We start from the raw sequence: 22,178 nt of genomic DNA, 5'->3' as shown, positions 1-22,178 counted from the left end.
CCCAATCCTTGTTTGAAAAATCAAATAAGAAAATTCGAGAAAATCCCCAACTCTCTCCGAGGGTCCTTGAGTTGCTTAGGATTTATCGAGGATTTGTCAAAATGCAATAAAACATGATATGCAATGATGATCTATGTATAACATTCCAAATTGAAAATTTGGGATGTTACAGGTACTCACCACGTCGTCCCCCAACCAGCTGGATCGGGCCGAGGACCCCCCACGGCGGTTCATTCATGGGCCACTTTGGGCAGCCCATGCCGCATACAAGGAGGTTTCCACAAGACTTGGCGCACATGCCAAGGACTCTCCAAAACCCTAGGCCTCTGGTGCATATATAAACCGAGGCCAGGCTAGTCAATAGACAATCTCATATTCATTACTAAAATCTCGTGGTAGATACATGTACTCTTTACTACACCCCTTATGAACACAATCAAAAGCAGCATGTAGGGTATTATCTCTTCGAGAGAGCCCGAAGCTGGGTAAAATCTCGTGTCCATGTTACCATTGCTCCAAGACGCCTGGCTTAGGACCCCTACTACGAGATACGCCGGATATAGAACCGACATTGGTGCTTTCATTGAGAGCCTGCTAGGTGATCGACACGGATCGATGTGATGATCATGTGATATTTTTTCGGTTAGACCTACTCCATGTATATTACCTCTTTTTGCAAAATTGCTGGTTCCGCGTCATGCTACTTTATTCGCAGAAGGAGATCAAGAAATTCTCTAGCGGCGGTGGCCTTCTCCACTACCTACCAAACCATCAAATCCGAGGTGTGTTGCTGGCAGCACACCCAAAAGCGATCGAGGCAATCCGGCCAGCGGCGCTAGTCACGCACGCACAATACACTAGGCCGGCATGTACTCATTTATGCGGAAACACACAGGGAGATTCCCTCCTTCCTTTTCTTTTTATATTATTTAGTGAAGTCTTTTGCACTAGTGGTTTGTCCTGTGCATATTTCACATACGAGATTTACTTGACCCGAGCGTGAGGAGTAGTACTATGCTACTACTACTTGCTAACCTCCGCATGAGATGTTAAGATCTCCTGTGTCGTATTGATTTTAACCTGATGACTAATTGCTACAACATTCGCTGTTGTTGCACCAGATTGCAGTATGGCCTATATAACGGTGCAGTCTTATCCGCGGTCCGACGAACGCAACATCTGAAACTCGAACCACCCTGTGATTTCGGGCTTTTTCACGCCTTCACTGCATGACGCCGGCGCCCAACATCAACATCGACTTCGGCGCCAGATACTGGTGGCCCATGCAGGCCATCAAGGCGGCAAGAGGCCTGGCGACCGAACTCTGTCCCAGTGTTGGAGACGCGTGTCAAGCCTACACGATCAGTGCCAGACTCATATGCTGGCTGGATGGGAACTCACCTGCCAGAAAAGGAAATCTGACCCGTGGTAATCCAGCGAGGAGACTGCGCAGCGCTAGCACTGCCCATGCAGAACAGCGCACAGGGGCCAACCAGAATTCGGATCGATGGCAACACACAGGGAGATCCGATCCTTTTTTTTGCTTTATTCATTATTTAATTATACATGGAAATAGTCTGCGCTTTGGACTAGTGGTTTACTTTTCCATCTACTTTTCATGTATCACAATTAATGGTCTACACCCCTCACGTACTAGCATGGGTATGATCAAAAGTGTGCTAATTATTTCACAATTCGGAGCCGGGATTCTTATCAGCAGATAGACGGACACTGCCGGCGCGACACGGTCTACACCGTGTGTTGAAACTTCGTCACGACATCGGCGTAATGCCTCAAAACTGTCGTCGCTCAAGCTCCGACCTACATCGACGCCACTGCATTGCTGATTCGACCTCAACGCACAGGCTATATTCCTTGAATTACTTACTTCGCTTAAGTTAATTAAGGAGAAGAGCATTTTTAAAAAGGAGGTATATTATTCTTATCTTTACTTGTTAGTACTTTTGTCTGGCACTATTTTATGTGCACAGGTAAACCGACGTCGACTGGTCTACGTCGTCACCTCGGCTTTGCCGCACCGTCGTTTCTCCGAACCAACATCCACATCGCCGACCTGTTTGTGACACATCGGCTGACGATGGGGCTCCGGGTATCGCCCTGCCGACCTGCGCCCTATGAATTTAGGCTTCGTCGTGCCCTCACTGTGGCATTAATGACCCGCGTCGACACCGTCCTCGGCACCCAGGCTATACTCATTGAATTATCAACTTCGCATAAATAAACTATGCAATTTTTTTATTGTTATCATTTTTGGTTTGCACTATTTTATCTGTGCAGGCAATTTACTTAGACCGGGCCGCGCTGTCACCTCCGTCGACCAAATTGTGTTGTCACCTTGACACGCTGCCCTGTGTTGCCAACCCCGCGTCGTCGCTTCATCAACCCGGTCGGAGACTCCGGTGTCACCCGCCGACCTGCTCCATCACCGCGGCCGGATTGGAGGTTTCACCACTTTGGAATGCCGAGCTCTTCGCTCGGCCACCTCGGGCTTGGTGGCTAGGACCTCGGCCAGGCCGAGGACTGCGAACCTTGTCGGATCTGTCACAGATCAATGGGCGTCTTTGTCCCGCCACAAGCTCGAATCGCGTCATCAACACCGAGCACATTAACCAGCTAAGTCACTTACATGCTAAAAAACTTTCAGTTTTAAAATTTGTTTGGTTCGACCAAGCATTATACTTTTTGGCAAAAAGTTGTTTGTGAAAAAGTTCCTTATCAAAACTTTGTTTGTGACACACAAATTCAAATACCCGTTTATTTGGGGGCTTCCTTTAGGAAGCCTTTCCTCTTGCATATGATTATACTTGTATGGCTTCGTTCCTTGTTCGTGTATTACGCCACAATATGCACCATGTTGACTTAAGTGTTCCGCAAGCTGGGTTGCCTTACTCCCGTGTTTACCCCTACGTTCCCGATTGTTCGGCTAGGGAGTAAAGGGAGCACCTCTGCGATTGTCACGATTGGGTCATCCGAGCTCGGACCTCAGACTGGGTGAAGCCGAAAGCTAGCGCTCTTATTGTTTTCAATCATGGTCGGCACACAACGGAACTCATGAGTACAAAAAATCTATTGCACAAGTCTCATAGTAACAATGAGCAACCGAAGAAAGGTATCGGTGGGGGTACTATTTTCTTCGAAGATGCTTCTTACACTTCGTCAGTAATATAGCATAAGTTCCCTGAGCGCGCTTTGTCTGTTACAGCCTTATGGCCTGATTGTCTGGTTATCGGAAACACCGTCGATATTCTCGACAGGTGGAGTACATAACACTTTTTGGCCCTTGACCGAAGAGGGAGAAGCCGACGGTCGGTTAAGACGCATTTAAAGTTCGGGTGAACACAAATATGATATACATACTTCGGTACATACAATCATTATACATAAAATTCTTTTAGCCAAGTCACTCGGGGGCTCTTAAATTAGTATGAGCTGTTTTATAATAAATGTTTTCTTCTTGGTCGTTGCAAAATCTTTTTCTATCACTCCTTTTTTTGACGCGAGTGTATGGTCAATAGCCGGGGAGCCTAGTTTCTCTCTCAAAGCCGTTCGAGTTTAGTTCGCTAGATTGGCCTAACGAGCAGTATTCCGCCTTCGGGATAGGAGGTTACAGCCGTGGGCTGACCCGCTTGAGGTCTTGAGATCGGATGTGTCATATTAATGCACGACAGAAGCACAAAATTTTTAAGACCAATTTTTGGATTGGCACCTGATACGTCTCCAACGTATCTATAATTTTTGATTGTTCCATGCTATATTATATTCTGTTTTGGACATTAATGGGCTTTATTATACACTTTTATATTATTTTTGGGACTAACCTATTAACTGGAGGCCCAGCCTAGAATTGCTGTTTTTTGCCTATTTCAGAGTTTCGCACAAAAAGAATATCAAACGGAGTCCAAACGGAATGAAACCTTCGGGAACGTGATTTTTGGAACGAACGTGATCCAGAGGACTTGGACCCTACGTCAAGACATCAACCAGGAGGGCACGAGGTAGGGGGGTGCGCCTACCCCCTGGGCGCGCCCTCCACCCTTGTGGGCCCCACGTTGTTCCACCGACGTACTTCTTCCTCCTATATATACCTACGTACCCCCAAACTACCAGATACGGAGCCAAAAACCTAATTCCACCGCCGCAACCTTCTGTACACGTGAGATCCCATCTTGGGGCCTTTTCCGGAGCTCTGCCGGAGGGGGCATCGATCATGGAGGGCTTCTACATCAACACCATAGCCTCTCCGATGATGGGTGAGTAGTTTACCTCAGACCTTCGGGTCCATAGTTATTAGCTAGATGGCTTCTTCTCTCTTTTTGGATCTCAATACAATGTTCTCCCCCTCTCTTGTGGAGATCTATTCGATGTAATCTTCTTTTGTGGTGTGTTTGTTGAGACCGACGAATTTTGGGTTTATGATCAAGTTTATCTATGAACAATATTTGAATCTTCTCTGAATTCTTTTATGTATGATTGGTTATCTTTGCAAGTCTCTTCGAATTATCAGTTTGGTTTGGCCTACTAGATTGATCTTTCTTGCAATGGGAGAAGTGCTTAGCTTTGGGTTCAATCTTGCGGTGTCCTTTCCCAGTGACAGTAGGGGCAGCGAGGCACGTATTGTATTGTTGCCATCGAGGATAACAAGATGGGGTTTATATCATATTGCATGAGTTTATCCCTCTACATCCTTTCATCTTGCTTAAAGCGTTACTCTGTTCTTATGAACTTAATACTCTAGATGCATGCTGGATAGCGGTCGATGTGTGGAGTAATAGTAGTAGATGCAGGCAGGAGTCGGTCTACTTGTCTCGGACGTGATGCCTATATACATGATCATACCTAGATATTCTCATAACTATGCTCAATTCTATCAATTGCTCAACAGTAATTTGTTCACCCACCGTAATACTTATGCTCTCGAGAGAAGCCTCTAGTGAAACCTATGGCCCCCGGGTCTATTTTCCATCATATTAATCTCCCGTCAACAAGTTATTTCTAGCGTTTTTATTTTGCTTTCTTTACTTTGCATCTTTATCATAAAAATACCAAAAATATTATCTTATCATATCTACCAGATCTCACTCTCGTAAGTGACCGTGAAGGGATTGACAACCCCTTTTATTGCGTTGGTTGCGAGGATTTATTTGTTTGTGTAGGTGCGAGAGACTTGTGTGTGGCCTCCTACTGGATTGATACCTTGGTTCTCAAAAACTGAGGGAAATACTTACGCTACTTTGTTGCATCACCCTTTCCTCTTCAAGGGAAAACCAACACAGTGCTCAAGAGGTAGCAGCACCGAACACTTGATCTAGTTCGGACGTCAAGTTTCTACTGAAGTTTTTTGGTTTTCCAAGCCTATGGCACTTTTAAACTATTTGTGTGTTTCCAGCGTAAGTCTCGCACAACGCCGGACACCTTTAGAGATACGGCAAAAACATTCTCGGATATTGCTATATATGCATCGGTTTCGAATTGTGTCTTTGGTAAATAGTTGGGTTGACTGGCTCTTGTGCTTGCCTCCTACATTCCGCTTTGTTCGGCTAGGTGTGCAGAGGGAGAACCACTGCGATTGTGCTTCCAGCTCACATGGTTAAGCGCCTCAGTGGAGAAAGCCGAAAACTGACTGTCACAATAAGTGTAAACTGGTCAGCGATCCGATGACTGTGTTAAACTATAAGATCGATGGAGGTCACCCCGTGTTAAGCGACGGGCCGTTCATAATATTGGCCGAAGTGTTAACGGCTGGACATCGGCTGTCGCCGAACATTAACCGGGGGCTAATATTTGGCCTCCCAACTTTAAGCTCCTATGACTAAGTGAAAGTTATAAAGTCCGCATATCTAATTGCCTTGTTTCCGGTAACACAACCGCCTTCGGGCATGGAGACGTCGGCTAAGGGTTGTTTGTTATTGCGGAAACACTCTGCGTAGCATCTACAAGGGGGTGGAAGCCGACGATGGGCCACTTTCAACTGATAAACGATCGCAATGGAGTCAAAATAAACATAGCATCGGCATTTGTATTTAATATACAAGGGCTGCCTTCCGTAATCATCGTTATAAAGCCATAAATATGCGTCAATTTGACTTAAGATTTTGGCCAAGCTGGGTTGCCTGGCTCCTGTGCTTACCCTACGTTCCCGATTGTTCGGCTAGGCGGTAAAGGGAGCACCTCTGTGATTATTACTACCGGGTCATCCGAGTTAGTACCTCAGAGTGGGTGAAGCCGAAAGCTAGCAATCTTAAAGGATCACATTGGTCGGCAACGACGGAAGTGAAAATTTTGGTTCATCAATACCATAGAGTTCGGGAACTTTCCCTGAACTAAATCCTCAATATTTTCCTCCCACATTGATCGGAGGTGAGGTTTCATGATCATGATAAGCATGACGACCCAAAGAAAGGAACTGATAGCGGGACTATTTTCTTTGGAAGATGTTTCTTACGTTAAAATGTAATATAGCATATCTCTCCGTGTACCTTTGTTTATAAAACCGCATGGCCGGATTGCCTTGTTTTCCATAAATCTTTGCCCTTATAACGGCTTTATAAAGTAGGACAAACACTCCCCGGCTACTGGCCGAGGAAGTTGAAGCCGATGATCGGTCAGCAAAGTGTTGTACAATGCGGATCCGAGCATTAATGATGTAAAGTATTTGGATACATAGAATCATTACACATAAAAATGCAAGTGAAATCCATTTACTGCAATCCATCTTTTAAACCCCTTGGGGCTTACCTTGGCGAGCTCGGATTTCGACCAGCTCTAAGCTCCTCTAAGAGATCTATATTTTCTTTCCGAGAAGTTTGTGTTAAACACAACAAAATTTTCTGTCAAAATGATATCAATCCTTAATTCGGCCACCCGTGCCCACATTAAGGCTCGGGGGCTACTGGGCTTCCCGCTCATTATTTATAAATATTAAAGGGGCACATCGATCCCCTGATCTGGTGTTGCCACCTGACCAGTGGCTCGGGGGCTACTGCATAGACAATCCAATGCAGAAAATTTAAAGTGCAATATAGTTTTCGAGGAGATTATGATCCTCAGGTTGGTCGACCACACCCAACCTGAGTCTCGAGGACTTTGCACACCGCTTTTTGTGTCCCGAAGTATTCTGCCGAGCTAGGAGTTGATCCTCAGGACGATTTTATGAATCAACCCGAGTCTCAGGGGCTACTGGGATCAGCGGTCTTGTGTCATCCTTCAGGTGCATCTCGGGTTTTAGACCGATACACACCTTGAGGGCTACTGGCTATATATCTCGGCAGAGAATAAATTGCACCAATCAAAAATATTGACAAAAAATCGGCCTGCAGTCGGGGTGGTGCACCACCTCGGAAGCAGTCCGGCATAAAGCTCGGGAGCCGGCTGGCTCCATAGAGGGCATTTCCGGCATTAAGCTCGGCTAAACTCCTTCAACTTTTTTGAACCAAGGTGATTCATGACACCTCGAATACAGTCCAGCGCAGGAGCTCGGATGCAGTTCAGCGTTGGAGCTCGGCTGTAACAATACTCTTCGGATACAGTCCGGCGGTGGAGCTCGGATACATTCCGGCATTGGAGTTCGGAAGCGGTCCAGCGTTGGTGCTCGGCTGCAAAAGATACCTCGAATGCAGTCCGGTGTTGGAGCTCGGACGCAAGAGGACACTGCCGCCCGGGAACAACTTCAAACCCGAGGTGTGGCATAAAAATAACATGGCATTGATAAAGGCCGGAAACTTAAAGGGGCTCCTCGGATACCCGACGTGTAAACTCTTCGGATGCACTTCGGCGATCCTCAAGATCGAAGATGAGAAGATTTGTTGAACCAGTTTTCAAGACCGACGACCGAAGATGAAGAACAGTTCGGAAGAATCGAGGAGCGTCCCCAACTTGAAGACCGGTTCAGGGGGCTACTGACGGTGTCATGGACTAGGGGGTACTCACCACGTCGTCCCCCCCCAGCTGGATCGGGCCGAGGACCCCCACGGCGGTTTGTTCATGGGCCACTTCGGGCAGCCCATGCCGCATACAAGGAGGTTTCCACAAGACTTGGCGCCCAAGCCAAGGACTCTCCAAAACCCTAGGCCTCCGGTGCATATAAACCGAGGCCAGGCTAGTCAATAGACAATCTCATATTCATTACTACAATCTCGTGGTAGATACATGTACTTTGTACTACACCCCATATGAACACAATCAAAAGCAGCATGTAGGGTATTATCTCTTCGAGAGAGCCCGAAACAGGGTAAAATCCCGTGTCCATGTTACCATCGCTCCAAGCGCCTGGCTTAGGACCCCTACTACGAGATACGCCGGATATAGAACCGACACAGGGGGATACAGAAGATGCTCAACGCGACGAACTGATGTCAGAGGCGGCCTCCCGCGAGGAGGACCGCCGAATCCAATAAATGCTTTGTGTTGGAACTACCGCGGTTTGGGCAACCCCGCGACAGTTCGTGAAGTCCGTGATCTCACGGCTAAATTTGCCCCGGCCGTGCTATGCCTAGTAGAAACTCAATTGTCGAGTGCATGTGTCGAGATTTTAGCACAATCTTTCGGTTTTGATAGATCTTTTGCAGTTAGTAGTCCGGGGAGGAGCGGAGGTCTTGTTATTTTTTGGAATGATTCAATAAAATTAGAAGTTACAGGCTACTCGAAGTATCATATAGACACTAGTATATCAGATCTTGGACCTTATCCATGGAGGTTAACATGTGTGTACGGAGAAGCACAGGTGTTGGAAAGATACAAAACATGGGACACTCTATGTTCTATTTCAGGATCTTCAACGCTGCCTTGGGTAGCGCTCGGAGATTTCAATGAAGTTCTTACCCAGTCAGAACATTAAGGAGTAAACTTGAGAGGACAAGGTCAGATGGATGGATTCAGGGACCCCCTGGATATTTGTGGCTTGCTGGATTTGGGCCACAAAGGGAGATGGTGGACTTTTGAGAAAAGGGTTGCGGGCGGGACATATACAAGAGTCCGTTTTGACTGGGCAATCGCAGATGCAGCGTGGAGTTCTGCTTTTCCTTTTGCTGAAGTTAGAAACGAGACGACAACATGCTCAGGTCATGGGCCTATAGTTCTTAAGTTAACCGATGAGGAGGATACCAGGAGGAAGGCGAAGAGCTTCAAGTATGAAGTTATGTGGGAGAGACATCCAGAGCTACACTTCTTCGTAGAAACAACTTGGAATGGCAAACCAAAGGGGTTTTCGGCAATGGAGGTCAGGGACAAGCTAGAGAATCTCAGCGAAAACTTGCACAGCTGGGATAGGCACACGTTTGGCAATGTAAAGAAAGAGACCAAACAACTCACTAGAGAACTGGAGACTTTAAAGAACTTGCCAGGACGGACAGAACCGAGCCATCTTGAAATCAAGGTAGTTGACAGGCTGGTCGAGTAATACCACAGAGAAGAGATCCCGAGTAGACAGCGGTCGCGAGTATACTGGCTTACTTATGGAGACAGTAACACGAAATATTTCCAACAAATAACTTCGATGAGGAGGAGGAAGAACAAAATCACGGCCCTGGCTAGGCCGGATGGACAAATAACGGAAGATGTAGGGGAGCTGGAAGTGCTGGCAACCGAGTTTTATAAAGGGCTCTACACTTCCGAGGGGTGTAACAACATGAAGTGTTGGATTCGGTTTCGGTGAAGGTTACGAATGATATGCGGGCACAATTGGACGCAGTGTATACAGAAGAGGAGGTCAGCGCTCTATCAAATGTTTCCTACGAAGGCGCCGGGTCCTGATGGTTTCCCGGCGCAATTTTTTCAAAAACATTGGCGTGTTTGTGGGGAAGAAGTCACTAAGGCCGTCCTGGCGATCGTGGAGGGGAATGAGAGTGCGGAAGGCATCAACCAAACTTATCTGGTCTTAATACCGAAGGTAAAAAACCCTTCCCTCTTATCACAGTTCCGACCGATAAGTTTATGCAATGTGCTTTATAAGATAGCTTCCAAAGTTATCGCCAACCGCCTGAAGTCTGTACTCCCCGAGATAATTTCAGCAGAACAGTCGGCCTTTGTGCCAGGCCGCTTGATTACGGATAATATCATTGTAGCCTATGAGTGCTTGCATTTTATGAAGCGTAACAAAGCAATCAAACACAGACATTGTGCTCTTAAATTGGATATGATGAAAGCATATGACAGGTTGGAGTGGGATTACTTAAGAGCAATAATGTTGAAACTGGGTTTTTTCTCAGAGATGGGTTGATATTGTCATGAACATGGTCACATCAGTTTCATATTCGGTTTTATTTAATGGAAAGAAGTTGGAGGAGTTCAGACCGAGCAGAGGAATTCGTCAGGGAGATCCTATCTCCCCTTACCTGTTCTTATTGGCAGCGGAGGGCCTTTCAGGCCTCTTGAAAATTTTAAGTCAGTCATCTCAACTGGGTGGGAAACAAGTGGCGCCCTCGGCACCACCCGTTAATCACTTGTTGTTCGCGGATGATAGCCCGCTGTTCTTTAAAGCAACTGGATTAGGGGCGAACGAGGTGTCAAACCTGCTGGAGAACTATTGCCAGGCTTCAGGTCAGAGAATCAACCCTACGAAGTCTTCTATCTTTTTTAGTAAGGGGTGACCAACCACTATTAAAGGTGAGATTAAAAACATCCTTAATGTTCCCAATGAATCTTTGAACGAAAAGTACCTAGGGATGCCTTCTGATATAGGTACATCTAAGAATGGGGCTTTTAAGTATTTGAAAGATAGGCTATGGAGCAAGGTGAAGGGTTGGATGGAAAAATGCTTGTCATCTCAAGGAAAGGAAGTTCTAGTGAAATCAGTGGCATAAGCAGTGCCAGTTTTCTCAATGTCATGTTTCAAGTTACCAAGGCGCTATGTGAGCACCTAAACAAGTTGATAAGACAGTTTTGGTGGGGCAGCAAGGAGGGTAAAAGAAAACCAGCTTGGGTTTCCTGGAAGTCTATGACTCAGCCAAAATTTATGGGAGGGCTAGGGTTTCGTGATTTTGAGCTATTCAACCTAGCTCTCCTGGCCAGACAGTCCTGGAGACTTCTACAGCAACCAGATTCTTTGTGTGCGAGAATATTGAAGGCAGTTTACTACCCTCAAAACACAATTCTGGAAGCTGAACTTGGCAACCGGCCATCACAGGTATGACATGATATTATGGAGGGGAGAGATGTCCTTAAGCAAGGGATCATAAGAAGAATTGGAGATGGTTCAACAACGAGAATTTGGACGGATAACTGGATACCAAGGATCGCTACTATGAGGCCGTTAGCTTGTCTCTCGGCCAACCCCCCTCATTTAGTAAGCGAGTTGATTAATGCACGCAATGCAGCATGGAACAGAGAAGCCTTGGATGCAAACTTCATTGCAGCGGATACCTTGGCAATCTTGGCCATCCCGGTTTGTACTAGGCAGATGGATGACCATTGGGCTTGGAACTTTGAAAGGAACAGACTATTCTCGGTAAGATTTGCATATCGAATGCTCGCTGACACAAAACGTAGAAGGGAGGAGTGGTTAGAAGGAAGGTCCGGTTCCTCAGATATCGAAGCAAAAGCCAAATCTTGGGGGACTTTGTGATCTGTTCAAGTTCCTGGAAAAATTTGGCATTTCATGTGGAGGTTGTCCAAGCTTTCGATCCCAACAGAGGACGTAAGACATGCTAGAAAAATGTCGGATGATGATAAGTGCCAGCTTTGCGGGTCGAGAGACTCATGGCGACATTCACTGTTTGAATGCTCGGTTGCTAGGTGTGTTTGGGCCCTAGTAGATGAAAACATACTTGACTTTATACAGGCGTCGGCGGAGCCGAATGCCAAGGTGTGGTTATTTTCAGCTATTGATCATCTACCTCGAGATAGTCTAGTGACGATGGTGGTGACCATGTGGGCAATATGGTGGGCGCGACGGAGGGCAATCCATGAGGGAGACTTGCAAAGCCCACACGTGACTCATTCATTTGTAAGAAGCTTTCTCGCGGAACTCGCAACTCTCCAGAGTGGGCCGGGGCCATCAAATGGCGAGACACGTGCAGCTGCGAGGTCAGCGACCAGGCAAGGATGGAGGGCGCCCGAAGTTGGAACTGTTAAAATTCAAGTCGATGGGGGAGTTTCAAGAAATGGGAGAAGAGGGGCAGCCGCTACCATAGGCAGGAACCACGATGGTCTTTTCCTTGGATCTTCAGCAATGGTTTTCGATGAAATAAGTGATCCACCGATGTTGGAAGCTTTGGCTTGCCGTGAGGCCCTTGCCCTAGCTCACGATCTATATGTAGACCATATTGTTGTTGCGTGTGACTGCAAGACAGTTGTGGAGGAAATTAAGAAGGGGTCAGAAGGAAAATATAGCACTATTATCAAGGAGATCCAGGCCCAAGCCAGACAATTTGTTCGATGTGACTTCATCTTTGAAGATCGTCAATGGAATGTTGATGCTCATAACTTAGCTAAATTTTGTACTTCTTTAGTTCAAGGGCGCCACGTGTGGCTGGGAGTACCCCATGATCCCTTCGTTACTCCTGTAAACCGAAACAATAATCAATAAAGTTTGGTTTACCACTCAAAAAAAATTTGATCGTGCCGAAACAATAATCAATAAAGTTTGGTTTACCACTCAAAAAAAATTTGATCGTGTCCTCGCACTAGGGTCTAGGGCGCTGTTTGCAGCCGCCGCCGGCTGCCGCTGCCGCTCCCGCTCAGGTAAGGCGCTCACCGCGCCGCCGCCCCTACCCTATCGGTTGCGTTGATCTCTCGTCTTTGTTCGCTGTTTGTCCAGTATCTAAGGACTAAGGCAGGAGGAGGAGGCTTCATTAGATCAGAGTTTTACCGGGAGAAACGAAGATCGGATAGAGGAAGGTACTAGTAGTACGTGCTTCTAGCTATCAGTTATTATGAATTAAAATCCTACTATTCTAGTATGGTGCGTTAGTGTTGTCTATAAAATAGTGTATTACTCTATCACGGTGATTGCATTAGGATATTGGCTCTCCACAATTTAGCAACTGAACAAACGATCAAGGAAATTGGCTCTGCCGTACATCCTTGCTACTTCACGCTCTTCCTGCAAATTTTGGCAATCAATTCCGGATTAGATCAGAGGTGACATCAGCACGATCGTGAGCTCGTTAATTCTTTGGCCAACTAGCCAAGGTTAGCACAACTAACAACTGCTTGCTCATCTCGATCAGTTCCCACCTTATACCTATCATATTTGCACATCAAATTCCAATTCTTTTAATTATGTGACTTGTGATGTCACTTTTATGATTTATATTTATCAAGAGAAAAGGGTCGCCAAACACCAGAAATATTATTTTAGCTTAATTGTCGGAGGGCATGTTTTCAAAGTAAAACGAGAGACGACTTGCTTGAGCATTGCATGAAAACTTGCTTCGAAAGGAATTCACAACTGAATTCTCTTCTAATGAAATTGTTAATATACTTTATGTTATTGAAAATCACCGAGATTATATAACTAATTTAAATGTAACTACCACATCTCTATACTCTATAGCAATGAAGCGGTATTCTTTTTCCAACTTTGCTTGGCCTCCCCTATGTCTAAATCCTGGCTCCGCCCCTGGTCAGAAGCGGGCGTGGGATCGATCCGAACTCATGCAAATCCTCTCACGTTTGTCTCCGGTTTACCGGAGAAATCGCGTACGGACCGCGCCGCGGACCGATACAAACCGCGTTGGATGATTTCCACTGTCCGAGCAGCACGATCCGAACGCACGCCGAAGGTTTGTGGGTCGGGTATAGTAGGATTGAAGAAAAGGATGAGCTTTTTTTTTGCACCGTGAAAATAACTAAGTTTCGAACTTATATCTTAACAAATGGATAAGTCGACTCGAGAAAAGTATGCATTGCCGACACGGTTTCCATTTTATTTATCGCGAGCAGAAACTTCCAAGAAAAAACAACTAATTTTGGACTAAACTTAACAAACGGATAAAGTTGACTTCAGATATTCCCGCAATAAAAAGAAGATGGCACCATATGATACATTAACCGATTGTCTAGAATAAAACTATCGTGTTTAAAATAATGAGAGACCGAATTATAGCCGTTGTTGAGGTGGTGTCGGCTGAAGCTGGAGCTGCACGTCATCGATCACACGTTAGTGGGTCAGCAATTCTCCGATGTTCACCGGCCACCGAAGAAGCCCAGGCCTTCAGAAGCGGTCCACCGCTCACTATAGTCAGAACGGCCAAGCATTTGAATTTGCTCGCCGCACTGTCCGTCTGCCCCCCCCGCACGAAATTTCCACGCCGCATTAACTTGCGGAGATAAATACACGGCACGTATCATGGATGTTCCCTTCTTTACTCCCCCGGGATCTCTTGTCCCGTCCCTCGTACGTATCCGGTTGTGTGTGCGCTGAGATTTCGGCAAGCATACCATCCGATCCGAGTGATTCATTACTCTTGGATCGATTTCGCTACCAGTAGCTACTTGTTCGTATAATACGGCACATTATACGGGCGGACAACATTCGTGAATACGTGCAGTGAAAAGCAGTTAACTGAAACCAATATAGAACATAAAGGGCCTGCGCGCAAAAGCGCCCACTAAGCAAGATCATTGAAAACGATCCCTGGGAGAGAGGGCACAGAGGAATCCAAGCAACGGTCTCCTGGGGTTGGCAGAAAGAAAAAGAAAAAAAAAGGAAAGGGAAAAAAGATCGAGCCACCGTCTCCCACACTCCTGACCCTTCTCTCCCCCCAAATCGATCGTCGTGGGGAGCAGTCGCACGCGGTGAGGCCGGCGCCACTCCCAGACCCCCTCCCCCCACCTCACGACTCCAAAACCCCCCACTCCCCTGCGAATCCCCCGCCAGAAATCCCGAGCCATGGCCGCCGCCGTCCGGAGAAACGTCGCTTCCTCGCCCTCCGGAGCCGCCCGTCTTCGCCAAGCCTCGGTATGTTATTAATAACTCACCCGCTTTTCCTTTATTATGCTATTGCTTGAGCATTACTGGTCACCAGAGGGGAGGAGAGGAGAGGCGAGCTGCTGTTGCGGCTGGTTGGTGGCGACGTCGATGTGAGCCTGCTGGGGCTACTGTTTCGGTTGTTAGGGAGTGCTTAGGTCAGGCGATTGCTTCGTGCAGATCTGCTAATAACTGCGAATTCCTCGGGAAGGAGGATGGTTGGCGTGACAGGGGCGCCATAGATTTGGCATTATCGGTGGTTCTCCGGTAGTATCCGGCCATCGGACATGCTAACCACTGTCCTGAATCCTGATGATGTGCGTAATTACTGGTAGCCAAGGGTCCACATAAAAATGCTTGCCTTCTCCTCCACCCGCAGCAGCAGCAGCAAGCTCGTCAACAGACTTGCCCGGCACTCAAATCCACTGGGACAGGACAGATTCGTGCATCCCCTGCCGTGGTGGCTTCTTGTCTGCTTCTTCTTTATTCCTGTACGTATCATATGTGCCTTGCTTCTTGGCTGTGGTCTTATAATGCTGCATTTCTGGCAGATGGTGTAGGAGAGGTGCTGGAGAGGGGGCAGGTAAGTGGGAGGGCGGATGGGGGCGATTGGAGGCGACGAGTCTGTGCAGTGGGACAAGATGAATGGAGCTGAGGTGGTGAATGGCGGTGGAAGTGGCGCAGGAAGCCTGGATAGGATACAAGTGTTAGTGAGGGTGAGGCCGCTGAGTGACAAGGAGATTGCCAGGGGTGAGCCTGCGGAGTGGGAGTGCATCAATGACACCACCATCATGTTCCGGAGTACCTTCCCGGATCGACCCACGGCTCCAACCGCATACACATTTGGTCAGCGCTCTTTTGATGCTACATCTTTTGTGTTTTTCATTGCTCTGGTTCTTCAGTATGCTTAATTAGTCTGTAGTACTGTTTTTGGAAGCATTTTTGTAACACCTGATGTACTACAATGGCTCTCACAAGCAACACTCAAACATCATATTTCCCTACACAATTACATGTATACTTGATGTGTATATTATTACTGCATAGTGATCATGCCTTTATCTATTGTTTAAATCATTCCAATGTGCGCAATTGCTATGTAATGATCTCACATGAGTAGCGGTCATTAGTTGGTAAGACTTATAGTTTGGTTACATTTTCCTAACGTGCGTCTTTGTTAAACATAAATCTCTTATATTCGCAGACAGGGTATTTCATTCCGAGTGCAGTACGAAAGAAGTCTACCAGGAAGGGGTTAAGGAAGTTGCTCTCTCTGTAGTTGGTGGCATTAACTGTGAGTGCAAACTACACAAAAGCATATGAGTCAAAAATTGTGAAAAATAATAGCATTTGAACTAAATCAGAGTGTGTTTTCTCTCTCAGCAAGTGTTTTTGCGTACGGGCAAACAAGTAGTGGGAAGACATTCACTATGACTGGAGTGACAGAATGCACAGTAGCAGATATATATGATTATATTAACAAGGTGATCAACTCCCAGCCAACCATAGCTTCCATGACCAGGTTTTGGTCTCGATTGTTACAAAGTCCTCAAATCAGTGTTTCCTTTTCAGCATGAGGAGAGAGCATTTGTGTTGAAATTCTCAGCAATTGAAATATATAATGAAGTTGTTAGGGATCTTCTGAGTGCAGAAAATACTCCTCTTAGACTTTGGGATGATGCAGAGGTAATAAGGCGTTCTTTTTCAGCATTCTTAACTTCGAGTGATGTTATGCTCATGTTTGCTAACCAGTTTAGTGTTGTTTATTCTACAGAAAGGCACCTACGTGGAGAATCTTACGGAGGTTATATTAAGGGATTGGAACCACCTCAAGGGACTTATTTCTGTTTGCGAAGGTTCAATATTGCGTACTAATAGCAGCTTGCATTTTGTCGATCTTATGGTTATTGTATGTTCTGATTTGTGCTTTACGTGATTGTAATAGCTCAAAGGAGAACCGGGGAGACCTTCTTAAATGAAAAAAGCTCCAGATCCCATCAAATACTTAAATTGGTCTGTCCTTAACTTCATTATATTTACGAAATACTTTGATGTATATGTGTTCCATTCATCATAGATGTGTGCATGTTTGCTCACCGTTTAATTGTCATCTACCAATTCAGACTGTTGAAAGTTCTGCTCGTGAATTCTTAGGAAAGGACAAGTCAACCACCCTTGTGGCTAGTGTGGTAAGAAAGACGCCTCAGTTTGTTAAGTTTATACAATCTGGAGAAAAAGTGTAAGCGGCAATTATTCTTCCCATGCAGAACTTTGTTGATCTGGCAGGAAGTGAGCGTGCATCTCAGGCTATGTCAGCTGGCACAAGGCTGAAAGAAGGTTGCCACATCAATAAAAGTTTGCTTTCCCTTGGCACCGTCATTAGGAAGCTAAGGTTGCAAATTCAGCTCACAGTCTTACTTTGCTTTGATTCTTCACATTATAAGAGTAATTACTTATGTAGTCATGGGATTGTTAGTTGCTGACATTTCAGTCATTTGTTTTTCATTATTCAGCATGGGGAGTAATGTGCACGTACCATATAGAGATTCCAAGCTTACACGCATATTACAACCTTCTTTGGGAGGCAATGCAAGAACCGCGATTATTTGCACACTCAGCCCTGCAACAAGTCACATTGAGCAATCAAGGAATACACTGTTTTTCGGGAGTTGTGCAAAGGACGTAGTTACAAATGCTCAGGTTAATGTGGTCATGTCTGATAAAACACTAGTTAAGCATTTGCAAAAGGAAGTTGCCAGACTGGAGAGTGAGTTGCGGCAGCCAGTTTCAAACTCTAGTCTGGAAGCACAGGTGAAGGAAAAGGACAACCAAATCAGAAAGGTACAGTGCATGGAAAACTCTAGTCTGTTTTCTTTAGTTCCTGAATAATGGAGATTGATATTGCTTCCCTCTGTATTTCCCTTGGAATACACACAGATAAACTCATTTTTCTTTCTATCCATTCATGATATTGCATGTCTTCTGCAGATGGAGAAAGAAATAAAAGAACTGAAGTCGCAACGTGATTTGGCTCAGTCCAGGTTGCAGGATTTGCTGCAAGTTGTTGGTGATCGTGACCCAAAGCACCAGGTATTTTTACTTATGTGACTTCTAGTTATTACCTTTTGGCCTTATTACTCCAACACTGATGTATTTGTTTTCTCTGTATGTTTAGGTCTCAGGAAAGCGTTCAATCAGAAGTCCTCCGTCTGTTGGAATGCCCCCAAGCGCTAGCAGAGATGACAGTTCTCAGATCTCTCATGATGATTCAGATCATTACAAGGAAGTGCGATGTATTGAGCCAAATGAAACGAGAGGAAATGAACGTTTGTCTATGTCAGCTGGTGAAAGTACCAGCCCACGAGCTTCAAATAGGAATTCTAGCATGCGTGGTAATGATTCAACAGCTTCAGTGAATTCAAGGAGGCTTGGTGAAACTCCTATTACCTTGGAGCAACATTTGGAGAACATCAGAAGGCCTTTTATCACTAAAGATCTAGGATCTTCAACACGCAACCCATCAAGTTGTAGAGTAATTGGTAGAAGCAGGAGCTGTAGATCACTAACAGGGTCTACTTTACTTGATGAGATGGAGATGGAGGATTGCACACCAGTAAACAGAAGTTTGGTAATCTTCCCAGGACGACCTGAAGAGTACCAGAGAAGAGGATCTGCATTGAACTACGATGCAGGGAGTGAGACTCTTTCAAGGGCAGGATCTGAAATTAGCACTTCAAAGGGAGCTAGCAAGACAGGTGATGCAGAATTTACCGGTATAGGTGAATTTGTTGCTGAACTTAAGGAGATGGCTCAGGTTCATTATCAGAAACAGTTAGGTGACCAGGTACGGGGTTATCTTTTAGGCATGATTTTATGCTCTTGCCCCTGCAGCTCATTTATTTTACCTGAAAGAAAATGGGAGTCATAATTATGCTAAGAAATGTGTTTGCTGCAGTTTATTTTCTAAGATAGGCGACGAAAATTTGGAAATGATATTAAGCATCGTTTGATGACTCCTTGAGATATATCATTAGCAGGTCCCTATACATACTACATCCGTCCCAAAATTGTACTCCCTCCGTCCCAACATTCTTGTCTTAGATTTGTCCAAATACGGATGTATCAAGTCACGTTTTAGTATTAGATACATCCGTATCTAGACTAATCTAAGACAAGAATTTTGGGATACATCCGTATTTGGACAAATCTAAGACAAGAATTTTGGGACGGAGGGAGTACTAAATCAGCGATACTTATTTTGGGACGGAGGGAGTAGATCTGCTGAAATGCTTTATTTTCGCTGCACTAATAACTGAATAATTAATTGGTATTTGTATTCCATGTTGTAGAGTGGGAATGGAAAGAGCATCGGATTAGACCCAATCATGGATGCTTTGCAATCACCTTCTCGATGGCCATTGGAATTCGAGAAGAAACAGCAGGAGATCATCGAGCTCTGGCACGCGTGCAGCATTTCGTTGGTCCACAGGACTTACTTCTTCTTGCTGTTCAAAGGAGAATCAGCCGACTCGATTTACATGGAAGTGGAGCTGCGAAGGCTGTCGTTCCTCAGAGACACCTACTCTAGGGGAAGCACCCCCAGCAATGTGACCGTAGGCAGCCTCAGCTCTTCCCCCGTCGCGAGGTACGCGGCAATCATCAATGCACCAATTATCTGTATTCCTTTTTGATAATAACCTAGACTAGATAGATGAGAGAAAGGACGAACACACACCTGACCGAGAACGTCCGATCTATTATGCAGCGCCAAGAAGCTTCAGCGCGAGAGGGAGATGCTGGCGAGGCAGATGCAGAAGCGGCTGTCCGTGGAGGAGAGGAACCACATGTACACCAAGTGGAGCGTGTCGCTGGACTCCAAGAGGAGGAAGCTGCAGGTGGCTCGCCGGCTGTGGACGGAGAGCAGGGACCTGGAGCACGTGAGGGAGAGCGCGTCCCTGGTGGCCAAGCTGATCGGGCTCCAGGAGCCCGGGCAGGTCCTGAGGGAGATGTTCGGGCTCAGCTTCGCGCCGCAGCAGCCGCCCACCCGGCGGTCCTCCAACGGCTGGAGATACGGGATCCCCTCGTTCGGCTGATTGATTGATGATTGGGGGTCGGTGACGACACGAGGCGAGATGATGGCAGGATGATGCGGCTGACCAAAAGATCTTTTTTTTTTCTCTCTGGTGGTTTTGTATCTTGGGGTGTTGCCTGTTCTGATTTTCCATAGGGTATCAGGACACGCGCATGCGGGGGGTTTGATCTTGGTGCATTCCCTTTGCGTGTAGGACGACCGGTTTGGTGCGCGGTTTCTGAGCAGGCGCCGCCGGTCTGATTGCTAACATTATTAACGTATCACTGCGTATCCAGACGCACGCACTTGTGTTAACGTGTTGTTGCAGTTCCCACGTTTTGCACCACTCATCTGTCAGAAATGGTTGTTCCGATGTGTATCGAAGGCTTGTAGAAAATTCAACACGTGTCGTACGTTGCAGCCACCACAACGAGCTGACCCTTGTTGGAAGCGTGCTGTTTGATCTGCAATTGTGCTTTGTATGGTTTCTCTGACAGGGTTTTGTATGTGTTGTGTGCGTGTTGTTTCTTCAAGTGTACTGTTTTCTGTTCTTTTCAACCGGACAGTGGTCTTGTTCTTCAATCAAACAAAAAAGCACAATGTGATCCTTTTCAGCCAAAACCTGAATGCTACTACTATAAACTACTTTCTCTCTAAAGAAATATAAGATCGTTTAGATTACTAATAGATCAATGCAAGTACTCAAAGTCCAGCCCAGTGGACATCGTGATAGTTCATATACATTCAGTGCCCTTTTCCCTAAACAAATCTCCCTTTCACATGTCCCAGAACAATCTCTAATATTAACTTTTGTGTGCAGAAGTTGAGCTTGGCTGCGCTCCTAATCCGGGCCGCGCATTGCCAGGGACTGAAGATCAGTTTGGTTCGATATACCTGGCCTTCTTGCCGGGCGTGCGCCTGAAACGATCAAGGAATCATGCCTGGTGAGGCTAGCCTGGGGTGACTTTGTTTTGTATGCGTTCTGGCTTGGCTTGCTATTATAAGCCTATAAATTATTGTTGAGCCATGCTTTCATCAGACAACATGCAAGAAATAGTCTTTTTAGGTCTCAGTCGATGCTATATTCGTTAGATTTTATATTCAGATCTGTGTATTTTTTTTTTCACTTTTTCTTTTTTTCTCTCTTGTATGTTATGTCATTTTTTTCACGAGAAAACTCCAATCTAAAATATCCATCTTCAATCATGGCAATAGAACGAACACCAGAAATAATAAAAATTGCATCAAATTCCGTAGACCACCTAGCGACGACTACAAGTACTGAAGCTAGTCGAAGGCGCGTCGCCATCATCGCCCCTCCCTCACCGGAGTTGGGCAAATCTTGTTGGTATTAGACAATCGGGAAGTCGTCATGCTAAGACCTCATAGGACCAGTGATAACCCACAAGTATAGGGGATCGCAACAGTTTTCGAGGGTAGAGTATTCAACCCAAATTTATTGATTCGACACAAGGGGAGCCAAAGAATATTCTCAAGTATTAGCAGCTGAGTTGTCAATTCAACCACACCTGAAAGACTTAATATCTGCAGCAAAGTATTGAGTAGCAAAGTAGTATGGAAGTAACGGTAACGGTGGCAAAAGTAACACTAGCAGTTTTGTAGTAATTGTAACAGTGGCAACGGTAAAGTAACTAAGCAAAGATCAATATGTGAAAAGCTCGTAGGCATTGGATCAGTGATGGATAATTATGTCGGATGCGATTCCTCATGCAACAGTTATAACATAGGGTGACACAGAACTAGCTCCAGTTCATCAATGTAATGTAGGCATGTATTCCGAATATATTCATACGTGCTTATGGAAAAGAACTTGCATGCCATCTTTTGTCCTACCCTCCCGTGGCAGCGGGTCCTATTGGAAACTAAGGGATATTAAGGCCTCCTTTTAATAGAGTACCGGACCAAAGCATTAACACTTAGTGAATACATGAACTCCTCAAACTACGGTCATCACCGGGAGTGGTCCCGATTTTTGTCACTTCGGGGTTGCCGGATCATAACACATAGTAGGTGACTATTGACTTGCAAGAGAGGATCAAAAACTCACATATATTCATGAAAACATAATAGGTTCAGATATGAAATCATGACACTCGGGCCCTAGTGACAAACATTAAGCATAGCAAAGTCATAGCAACATCAATCTCAGAACATAGTGGA

At 45.7% G+C, this 22,178-nt stretch overlaps 1 protein-coding gene across 1 annotated transcript; it reads left to right on the top strand.

Moving 5' to 3' along the window:
- The first annotated feature begins 14,634 nt into the window (after nt 1–14,634).
- LOC123144956 (kinesin-like protein KIN-7C) lies at nt 14,635–20,401 on the top strand. Its single transcript, XM_044564230.1, has 14 exons — nt 14,635–14,917; nt 15,478–15,772; nt 16,131–16,220; nt 16,310–16,410; nt 16,499–16,612; nt 16,701–16,782; nt 16,872–16,939; nt 17,050–17,115; nt 17,194–17,318; nt 17,440–17,767; nt 17,915–18,016; nt 18,102–18,770; nt 19,276–19,571; nt 19,692–20,401. The coding sequence occupies exons 2-14, from the start codon at nt 15,526–15,528 to the stop codon at nt 20,017–20,019; spliced, it is 2,616 nt and encodes an 871-aa protein (XP_044420165.1). The 5' UTR covers nt 14,635–14,917; nt 15,478–15,525; the 3' UTR covers nt 20,020–20,401.
- Nucleotides 20,402–22,178: the final 1,777 nt, after the last annotated feature.

Source organism: Triticum aestivum, chromosome 6D (assembly GCF_018294505.1).
Source record: "Triticum aestivum cultivar Chinese Spring chromosome 6D, IWGSC CS RefSeq v2.1, whole genome shotgun sequence".
In the NCBI taxonomy this organism is placed as follows: Eukaryota; Viridiplantae; Streptophyta; class Magnoliopsida; order Poales; family Poaceae; genus Triticum; species Triticum aestivum.
The sequence above is the reverse complement of the archived record's forward strand: the minus strand, read 5'-3'. Positions and strand labels throughout refer to the sequence as shown.